At 40.3% G+C, this 11391-nt stretch overlaps 1 protein-coding gene across 1 annotated transcript; it reads right to left on the reverse strand.

The window, feature by feature from the left end:
• Positions 1-2241: 2241 nt before the first annotated feature.
• LOC115819695 (glucocorticoid modulatory element-binding protein 1-like) lies at positions 2242-9612 on the reverse strand. The gene is made up of 10 exons (XM_030783196.1): positions 9491-9612; positions 8199-8257; positions 7850-7971; positions 7468-7571; positions 6518-6663; positions 6027-6167; positions 5785-5922; positions 5347-5469; positions 4587-5150; positions 2242-2294 (listed from the first exon to the last, which is right to left on the reverse strand). Exons 1-10 carry the CDS (start codon positions 9610-9612, stop codon positions 2242-2244), a joined length of 1572 nt encoding a protein of 523 aa, XP_030639056.1.
• Positions 9613-11391: the final 1779 nt, after the last annotated feature.

Here is an 11391-nt window from a genome sequence, read left to right on the forward strand (position 1 = left end):
TTTACATCGGGTTTTCCTTATATAGGGTAGATATTAAGGACCTTGTATGCATTTCATTGCTTGTTGGTCTGTGATTCCCCTTTGACCCCTTGTTTTATCTTATTTTTTTGTTTGTTTATTTGTTTGTTTCCACTTCAGTTGAAACTGCAATGATTTTGCCTATTGCCCTAAGATCAACAGTGTCGTTCCCAAGAACTCTGGGAAAGGTGGTTTTATGACAAGGCACATACAGTATTCTCGTACACTCTCAGCTGGCAAGGGCATACACATTCTATTATTAAACAAATGCACTCAAGCAGTAGCCTTTGAAACACACATGATAAAAGATAATGGCAAGGACATAGTTTCAGCACTTCTTGAAAGCAGAGAAAACATTCCAGGTGAGAATGCAAAGTTGAGCATTGTGGAGTAAATGTTATTTTTGGAACAAGTACACATCGAATGTGTTGTGCTTGGCACAGAGTCTTCCGGATTTTTAAAGGAGACATGAGGGAACTTGTTGGACTTATGAGGGATAAAAGGGAAGGGGGGCTGGGAGAAAGAAAGAAAGAAAGAAAGAGAAAATTCTGTGGGAAGAATCTTCTCACTTTAACAGACCTCTATAATGTAAGTTCTCAGTCACTAAAACAATGAGCCATACACAGCCAGCTCTGAGGCGCAGAGAACAATGCCATTATGTTTTCTAAGCAGCCTCACAGGTTGGGTGGATTTGGGCTAATCTGTTTAGTGCACAACAAAACAGAGGCTACCTATTGATCCATGAATAGAAGCAGAGGAGCAACGGCTGGAGCTCAGCCATCAATCGGACAGTCATGTCCCACAGCCAGGAGGGATGGGAGACAGAGATAGCCACACACAAAATCCATTCACTCTCATATCAATTTAATTTTACCCAGCGGCTCACGCTTTGACCTTATGTGTCTGTCATTCAATCCCTGGTTTGACCTATTTTCATTGTCCAGGATTGTAACAGGAGCTGCAGGTTAATCGTGGTGCCTAACACCACTCAACACCACATTCGCATGAACAAATGTACCTCAGCCTTGTTCTCTCTCGTTTAGGAGGAATGCGACTACAAATACAGAGGATGAAGGATTATGTTGTGTTCTAGGTTTTAATGAAGAAGTGCTTTTGCTATCATTGTTGTTGTTGTCATCTCAGTCTTCCCGGTAATGGGAACCTCAGTCCCTGGCAGAGCTGAGACCAGCAGTTCACTCACAACGCTTTTCTGATATATCCTTCAATGATAACACCCAGCCACAGTATTTAATTCAAACAGTTATCCATAGTTGCTCCAGTCGACTCATTCACTGATTCTGCACTGGTTAGAATAGTAGCCTACAATGTATTTACAACATACTGACGCTGTAGCGCTATCAAAACACAGTGTTTCGGGTTGTGTGGCTAGTTACAGCTGTAAATGGCTTCACACTGACCACTATAACTCAAAGGTCCAAGTTCAATCAGATCATATTGTTCTTCAAAGATTTCTTGCTGTGGTTGATCATTTGTTTTGATTTCTCATGTGTTGTTCTCTAGAGTCTCTGAATTGGATTAACGGGGTTGAGACAGATGCGCTCTCCTACAAAAAGACATTTGTGGTCTGTAATGGGAATTGCCATTAGAGCCACAAATGTACTTAGCCACAGACGACATGAGTGATGTATTGCACTCTATCCACTATGATTCAATTTGATGTAAAAGATGAGATGATAACGTTTAGCATCTCACACCTAATATGGAAGAGTATTTGCACGGTGCCTCAAAAGATAAGAAAGATAAATGGTGCATTAGTGAAGATGGTACGATTTGTTAATTGCTTTTAAACTGAAGGACCAAACGTCTTGTCAGCCTCTTGTTAACTAATATTCCACTGATCAGATTTAATTTATTTATTGGTACAGGCTAACATATACCACACCAGTTATTAAAATGGATATTTGAATACAGCGTGGACAATTCGTAGGTCGAACTCTTTTTTTATTGATGAGGCAGGGAAACCGAAATGACCAGAAAATCGCTAAATCACCCGCTAAGCTCGCCAGCAGTCTGAGGAACATTCTTATTCTTGGCCAATTCCTCCATCAGTTTTCCATATTGCATTAACAGACTGTCTCTCCTCAGTTCATAAGGGGGTATACGGAAACAAAAGGCTGAGTCCCTCTGTTATATTTCAGTCTGATGATTGGAGATTGGAGACACTGCCAAGAGGAAAGTGATATCTTGACAGACTACTGCGTTTTAATACATCTGTGCCACCAGCTGCCTCATACCAAGGCAGATCACATCGCCATCTGGAGGCGAGACAGTAGAATGCAAATAAACATCTCCCAATCAAAAATCAGTCTGTTGGAACATTATAGAATACACATATGTAATATTATGTGTAATGTTATTCTATATATATCTTATACTACAGTGTACTGTCACAGGACAGATGGATCTATATCTGATTCGTTCGGAGAGTATCATGTTGCATATTAAACCATTCATTCCTGGCTTAAACTCAGGCAAATGTTGCGTGTTGATTTCATGCTCCTCAGTTTTTTTTTCACTACCTCATATATTTCATTCAGTTCTTAACATGAAATGAAGAAAGTGCAGACAAAATGAAATAACACTGACAAAAGTTTATTAACAATGTTTTTTTTTAATCACAACAATTTAAAAAAAAAAACAGGTTTGTTCGATCGGGATTTATACCCAGCTGGGTTAGTGCATTTGTGCCTTGGTCTGACAAAGATAGGTACAAGAAACTGTTTTCTTTCTACAAATACTTTCTTCCACATCTTTTTTTTTTTTTTATAGAACGGGACTGAAAACATATTTTTTTCTTAGTTTACACAAATATATTAACAGTGCTAGCAAAAAAACATAACAATGTATAATCTATTTTTGTTTATGGGACAACTTCCTATGTAGTGTCTAAAAAGTCCATTACATAAATATCACATCACCCCCCACCCCACCCCACCCCGTACAGTGAAAAACTAAGGGATCAAACAGAGCCCTTGGGTCCTCTAAGTTCAAATAAATACACAACGACTGAAATATTATACAATGTGCGTTATACAAACTTACCCTACAAAGATATTTCCCTCTCTATACATTGCATATTGTGGAAAAAAAAAAAAGCGAAGAAAATACATTAGTGTTATAAAATATGAATGTACTTTTAACAAATTTGAAACAAAATTGCTCCACAGTGCTCAAACTATACGCTTGTCATATAAAGGCATGCACAACCCGTAAAGTGTTTTCCCTTTTCGGTTTGGTAAACCACTTCCAAAAAATATAAAGATAAATCGTCTAAATTAGGGTTACATTACTGGAGGCAACTGTCAGAAAACAAACAAATAAAAAAAAGACTAGAACAGCGGAGAGCTAAAGATGAAGAATCTGAAAGTGAACAGAAAAAAAAAAAAAAAAAGTTCTCAACTGCAACAGTGAGACGACTCAGACTTGAATAAACTGATTGTCGCTTTTGAACCCGCAATACGTGTTTCAAGGCTGCAAACCTTTGTCAAAGATGTCTTTGGAATATTTGAGGTATTTTAAAAAAAAAAAAACACACACACACACACACACACAACCAAAACCAGCATATCTTTTTTTCATCGCAATACACACATCATTTGAATAGAACAGCAAGGTCTGCCAAAGTACAGCGGTGGAAAAAAAAAAAAAAAAAAAGTTTATTATCAGCGATTCTCAGAAAAATCAACAGTCTGGGTTTTGAGTCTCACACTAACTAACGTATTTACAAGTTGAACGAGTTTAGTTTAACTTTTAGCCAATAGGTGATCAGATGTAGATGTGTATGTAAGAAGTGCCACAGAAATAAATCTGTAAAGATTACCATATAAAATAAGGAGAGATTCTGTTTTAAGAGCACATACTCACACTCCTCTAAACAGTCATGACCATTATTTTAAAGAAAACATGTTCTGCGATTTCACAACATGAACTTTCTATGCGGGGGGAAAAAAAAGTGACTGTTGACATGACTCCATTTTAAAATCCCTGACGGCAGCGTAGCTGTAGAGTAACATTTGAACGCAAAGTTCAGACCTAAGAAAAATACTACTGAAAAACAAAAAAAAATCATTATAAACATATCTGTAATACACAAAAACGTAACAGGTTTTCTTGAATATTATTCATTTTTCAGGACTTTGGGATGTCCATGACAAAGACTATATCTTCTACCCTGTGAGATTCTTGTGTTTATGCAAACTTCTTCAGCCTTTTTTCTTTCGCTGCTTGGACCGCCCTGGTCACTTATTTTGTAAAATAAGATAGCGTTCTGTAAAAGTAAAAAAAAAAAAATGTTCTACTAATCACTACGGATCATCACGGAAAGATTCTATAATTCTAATTTGACCCCACCTTTACCTCATCAATTTCCCCGACTCTAAGCAGAATACCGAGTCAACCTTCCCTCCCTCACTTTCCATGCTTTTTACGTGGTCCGAAGAGCACAGTCTCTACACTACGCGTTTGCTTGTTCTCCTCTCGTTTCTTTCTTTTTTCACTTTTCTCCTCCGCTCCATCTTTCTCTCTCTGTCCCTCCTCTCCGCCGGTGCTCTGCTCCGTCTCTGCCGGCTCCTCCGCCATCGCCGTGCTGGGCTCCATCCCCACCTGCACCACCAGAAACTTCTCTTCCCCAGGTCGGTCCTCCTGTTCCTCTCCGTCCCGAACTCCCTCTCCTGCCTCCTGGCTCAGGTGAAGGACTTCCACGGAGCTCCCAGCCCCTATGCCTATGCTTGAGTTGAGGAGGGTAAGCCCTGAGCCCGGGTGCAAAGCTATGTTTTCCGCCTTGCCCTTACTGCCTGAGTTTGTGGTGGTGGTGGTGGTGGTGTATTGGGGGAGTAACTGGGAACCAATGGGTAGCTGGGCCAAGGTAGCCACAGGTAGGCCGGCTACGGTGAGGGGCTGACCCACCGTGGCCAGAGTGATAGGGGAGAGAACGGTGAACTGCGGCGGCGTGGCGGTCAGCACGCTGGTAGAGGAAGACCGCTGTAGCCTTGGCCGTTTGCCCAGGCTGGGCTTGGAGGAGCCCTCTTTAGGCCGAAGAGAGGCACCTGGCTGGGGGTTTGGCCGCCAATCACGACCCTGTCTCTTCTGCCTATCCAGTTGGCTTTCTAAAACTTTGAGGAGGTGAGAGAAGGTCAAAGTCATATTTATATTTAATAGAAACCACAAAGAAAAATGAAGAGCTTGCAATGGATGAATTACGACAACATTCGGCCAGTGACTGATGCCGAGGGCCCAAGTCATTTTTAGCGTTCTGTTTGTTCGTTGGTTAGGTTTGTTTTATGTTGTTCTGTCCACATATCTTCTCACCATTGAGTGTGTTAAGGATTTGTTGCTGATTCTCATCAGTCTTGCTGCGTTGTAATTCTAAAACATGCCTCACTGAATCCAGCAGACCGAACATCTGAGTAAGGCTGTTCAAAACAGCCACATCTAAAAAAAAAAAAGAAAGAAAGAGAGAAAAAAAGAAAGAGAGAAAGAAAGAAAAAAACCCCTCAGAGAGCAAGTCCATTTTTTTTTTTTTACTTCTGTACACAAACATCAAATAGATTAAATCGATTTTACACAGAAATACGAATCCAAACCAGTTTTCAAAGTCTGTGAATTGATTGTTTTTTTAACTGCATTTCAGATATGAGGCCAAATACCAGAGAAAAGGATAACAACCATTAATTTTTAGCTCCACAAATACAAACATAAACTCATAGCCCCAGAGCAGTCTCCTTGTCGTTTCGAGTAAACACCCACCTGCTTCGAGCAGGGTGGCTTGATCGCTACGCCTCTCTACTCCTCTCAGCATGGCCAGCAGCTCAGTGCGGATGGTGGACACAACCTCTCCCATCAAGCCCATTTCCGCAATGCCTTTCCAGAAACTCAGAGTCTCATCTAAAGCACGGAAACACAAGGACCGCAAAGTCAAATATTTATTCAACTCCTGCACGGTTTATTCGCACACTTGCGCGTGCGTTTGCGCGTCTCGCTAGGCTCACCGGTTACGTCCTCGGAGTCTCGTCTGATCTCTCCATTAGTTGCTAAGGCAGCGGGAATAAACTGACCGGGAGATGAATCCAGGACAACACTGACCATGTCCTCTGTCTTCTCTTCTACTGTAGTTACTTGGCCCAAATTTCCTGTGTAAGAGATGCCAGATACCTCAAAAATACTACACACTGAACTCCCATTAAGGTTAGTGGGTCTTAAGATCTCTTTAATATATTATTGCCACATTATTCAAGCTCTCTCACGAACACTTAGCAGGTGGGTGATGAAATGGGTATGCTTACAAAGCAAAAATATTCAGTTCATCATGTATAATTAAATATGTGCTTTTCATCTCCATCACAGTTAGTTGTGATACCAGTTTTTTGTTGTTGTTGTTTTGAAGACTATCAGATCAGAGACAGAATGTACAATAAAAACCCAAACGTAACAGCCCTGAGTGTGAGGACGGTGAAGCAGCTGAGAAGGGCATGCAGTATACCTGGCAGGGGGGAGGTGGGTGTCTGAAGCGCGTTGGGGGGGTACCGCGTGTTGTTGATGAGCAGGTCGAACTTGGTGCTGCGACAGGAGTTCGTACACACAACATCATGCTGATAAAAGTCAATCTGACCCGAGTCCATCATTTTCCTGCGGGGGGGGGGGGGGGGGGGGGGGGAACGGAGCGAAGTACGCTAAGGAGCAAGTTTTACATCGGATTCAAACTCAAATGAACTGTCGCTAATTGCCTCAGACTATTCATTACACACAAAACATAAAGTTATCTTTATTACTACATCATACATATCTTTAAGACTGCTCGACACACCGTACGATATTCCACACGCAAAGCTAAAGCTAAGTAAAACTAGCTAAAAAAGGCACATGGAGGCACAGAACAAGCGCGGACATGAGAGCAGATATTTCACGGGGCTATGTTTGACAGATTGACTGATACAGCTCTGATTACAGCATGAGATTATACAACCACAATTGACTGTTAGAGTGTATTTCCTTGGCAACAATACACTAACAATGCCACTATGCTGATGCACTGTTGCTCCAGTACATACAAACACAGAATGTCCTTCGTGCTGTTAGTATAATTACAGCCTATGTAAGGATCTATTCCTGGGAAGTTTGTGAGCTTTCTGCTTTTTAACTCCAACAGTTTGTAAACAGATTTATGGGCAGATATCACTATGCACCAACTTGTAAGTTACATAGCATATATTATACAGACAGTTAAACATGCTTATTTTAAAAAGCAGACCTACTATTCTACCTGTATTATACTGACAGTATAAATTCATATTTCATCATACTTTAGCATTACAACACTTTTAAAAGAACATGAACAGGAAAGATGGAGTGGAAGCCTGACTGTGGCAGTATATCATATGAGAGGTGCTGAGCAGTAATATGGAGAGAGATATGTACGTAGGTGGGACGTACCTGAGCATGACCCCGCCCAGTCTGATGGCTCTTTTCCAGTCTTTTAGCGTGGCTTTACCAGCCAGGTGCACAAACTGCTTAGGGCTAATGAGCTGACCGTTAAACTACACACAGGAGAGATGAAGAAACATCGGCGGAGCAGAACAGACAGGATCAAACAGCTCTCTATCATTCCAGAGCAAATTTCTTCTGGATAAAAAAAAAAAAAAAAAAAACGCGCTCTCTGAGCAGCGGCTTTTACGACTATTTGCTTTTGCTCTCGTTTAATTAACCACGGGAATATTGAGTTATTCTTCACACACGGAGGTCCCTTGCCCTGCGTGTTTGTCGTCATTCGTCATGTAAATCAGAGAATGTTTGAGACAGAGAATGAGAGGCTTACCTTAACGCATTTGACGTTGATCCCTGGACACACAAACTTCTTAAACAGAAGCACTGCTTTGCTCTCACCACAGGTGATAGGATATCCATACTCAATCTCCTCGCCGTCTGACTTCCTGTTCTCTGCAGAAAAATACAGCATCTTCATATAAAAAGCATAAGCAAATGTATAAATTAACACATTAACCCACAGTACCTACATCTGTGTTTCCTATAATGCGCAGTATTTGATTAGAAGAATTATATAGAGTTAATGAGGACTGTGAAATGCTGTAATTTCACACAGTGAGATGCTGCAAGTTCGTATGCTTTATGCAGAAATAGAGCAGAACAATAGAAGAAGGCTATACCTTGACTGGTCTCTACAGCCAAAACAGCTGTACCTGAATCTGCAATGTCTTCATTTGTCCTGTAGGGGGAGGCAAAGTTCAATTAATAGTCAGCTACAAATAACTGTTACAGATAACTGTCAAGATAACTGTTAAAAACAAGGAACTGTCAAAACAAACTCTTGAGAAAATAATGGATAAAAAGAATATTGATGGCGTGTGCTTTCCCACAAGTTTGACTCCATGAGTAATTAAGGAATTAATACTTCTTCATGCTTACGGTCATTCATAAAAAAAAAAAATGTTTTGTGTATAACATAATTCTGGCTAAAGGAGGAGAACTCAGTGGCTGACATTAAGGTGACTGTTGGGGCATGTTTGAGAGATGCATAATAGAAAAAAAATACAGCTCAACCCGCTAATGTTTGGCAGGAAGGCGTAACACAAGGTTATGTTGCCTTGGAAGTGTGAGGAAAAAAATCTGGCTGTAATTTCTGTGCATTGATTTAAGATGCAAGGAAAAACAAATACTTCTAACACAATGTACTACACATATTAATGTGATGTACAGTCAGGCGGCCTCATCAAGAGCAGTTCTGTAAGAATTACACTGTGAAGGTTATTGTTGCCAGGCTGCAATGCATAAACCCCTTATTACAAGCGAAAATGTACATATGCAGGTTAAGTGGCACAAAAACACTGCAGCTGTCCAATAAAAGGTGGAAAAAAATTGACATTGGGAGACAAATCATCCGTGACCCTACGTTCATTAAGCAAATCAGTACACTGGTGAATCATTGCACAACACATACAGGCCTAAGTGCTTGTTTATGGGAGATTCTGGAGAAACGCCAGAAACAGTGGTTTTTTTGGGGGTTTTTTCCACCATCAACAAAACACAAAATGACGGAATTTCTAATGGAAAAATGTTGTCGCAACCCTCCAAAAATAATTCAAGACATTTGCCGAATGTTTGCCACGGTACGCTGACGCCTTTCTGAATTTTGTCATCCTCCGATATCCTATTTCTTTTATTTTGGTAGTTACCTGTACATACCTGTAGTTACTAACTACTTTTCACGCATTTGAAGTAGACAGAGATTTGAGTAGATAAGAGGCACTGTGTGATAAATTCAGTCACCTCTCAGTGCACTGCATAATCTGTGAGTAAACATAAACAGGTATTAAAAATGAAAGACTGTTCAACGGTTTGGCCTCTGTCACACTGTTCTTACTCCACAGGCTTAGCTGGGGCTACCACCATCTCTACCAGACCTAGTTCAGTCATCATACCCAATTACCGTAAGTCTTACCCTTGTGAGATGGACTGCAGATGCAGGATAACCTGAGTCTTGTGACTATTACTGGAGTCCCCTTCCTCCTCCTTCATCATCACTATGTCTCCCATGGACATCAACACATCAGCATCTACCATTAATGTGACTGAAAATACAATGACATACACCAGAAACACTATCACATTACATTAGCACAAATTAGCAATACCTCTGCTGGCTACCAATGTGTGGAGAATGTCAGTCAAGGTATCGCGGTGTAAAACAGGTGTAGGTGGACCTGTGACTTGATTAATAAATATCTTATGAACTATGTTCGGTTACACAGCATATCTCAGTGAACAAGAAAAACCACACATTCTTTACCTATGTGAAATAGACTAAAGGTAAATTCATAACAGCAGTGCTATTCTTCAAAACGCATAGCAAAATTAAAATGCAGGACTCAAATACAGAGTTCAGACTGTCAAATATACTATGGGCACTAAAGTTGTGAAATGTCAAATTAAGTAGCATATACGTAATATACTGAATCTGACATTTCACAACTTTAGTGTCCATAGCTGAGAAAGTATGCATAGTTGATGAAAAAATGACTGCAAAATCATTACAATATTACAATACATAATACAAAATGATTACAATACATAATACATAATGATTACAAAAGGACATCTTATCTTATGAGTGTCAGTGTGACGTTCTATACCTTTACAGCATTTTGAGGGCACATAGCTGTATCATTTCAAATCTGATTAAATTAAATGCTTATGAAACCAAGGAAATGAATAACTTCGGTATTCGTGTCGTCTTGAATTAGTCAAGCGTTACAAAAATGCATCGATAAACAGATATTTAAACGTTTTGCACTCGTTACTAGTACTAGCTAGCTTTTCAGCAAAACATTACTGAAAGGAAAAATACATCCAGGATGTGTACACATATAAGTAAATCTTTACTTTTAATCTTTTATACATTAATGTTAGATCATTGTGTAATGCACGCTGAATCGCGGCCGAAAATCAAATCACAGAAATATTATTTTCCCCACCTAAAAACAGATTTCATTTTTGTACACGTGTGTTAGAACGCCAGATGTTTTCACTGTATTTTGGATTCGATTATTTGGCGGGTAACAGTTTACAACAACTTAACAGTTAATGAATAAAAAGAGTTCAAAAGGATTTTAAAGGAAAAGAGATTCTGTTATTCTTCCCTAACTTTGAGTTACACTGACAGCCGTGACTGCTCACAATCCCTGACCGTGCCTACAGTTTTTAGCGATGTGTTTGTGAATACGCCATTTACTTAGCCGCAATTCAAAAATAGTAGCCCAATTTATCACTGTTTGGGCAAATTAACACAGTTAAAGGAATTTCGTGTCAACTTCGACACGAGCGTCGTCTCACACACCAGAAGATCTCCAACATGCCGTGCACACTAATTCTCACCCAGATTCTAACGTGCATTTGTATTTCTTTTTCTAGTTACCTCACTGACGTCTTCGTGCGAAGGCACGCAAACCAACAATCATGCGACGACGTTGTCTCGTCCTCTGAGGTTGCGGTGCTAACACTCACTGACCCAAAGCGGTCAACCAGCGGCAGCCTGATGAAAACCTCACAACGCCAAAAATTTCTTTAGAAATTAAAGTTTGCCTTTAAGTCAGTGTTTCTCTTACCTTTTTGCAGCGATTAGTGCATTCCTAGCTTGTGTAGAGCTTTTAGAGCATGCGCCCTGCCGCTTCGCCACACTTCCTCCACTGAAGGCAGGGATCTTTGCCTGAGAAGCATCTGTCCCACTGTCACGAGAAGCGAACCATTCGCACGCGATGCGTAAATCGGTCAAACTGGTCTTATTTTCTCCCGTTCAAAGTGAGACTGAGCATTAGTAAGAGCTGCATTTCAACAGGACTGAGC

This window comes from Chanos chanos, chromosome 8 (assembly GCF_902362185.1).
Source record: "Chanos chanos chromosome 8, fChaCha1.1, whole genome shotgun sequence".
Lineage (NCBI taxonomy): Eukaryota > Metazoa > Chordata > Actinopteri > Gonorynchiformes > Chanidae > Chanos > Chanos chanos.

Excerpts from the sequence above, each read along its gene's own strand:
- LOC115819695 (XM_030783196.1), bottom strand. The coding sequence starts at position 9,612 with ATGGTAGATGCTGATGTGTTGATGTCCATGGGAGACATAGTGATGATG. Across the intron at positions 8,258-9,490 it reads CTGCAGTCCATCTCACAAGG|GACAAATGAAGACATTGCAG; the intron begins GTAAGACTTACG and ends CTCCCCCTACAG. Across the intron at positions 5,923-6,026 it reads AGACTCCGAGGACGTAACCG|ATGAGACTCTGAGTTTCTGG; the intron begins GTGAGCCTAGCG and ends TCCGTGCTTTAG.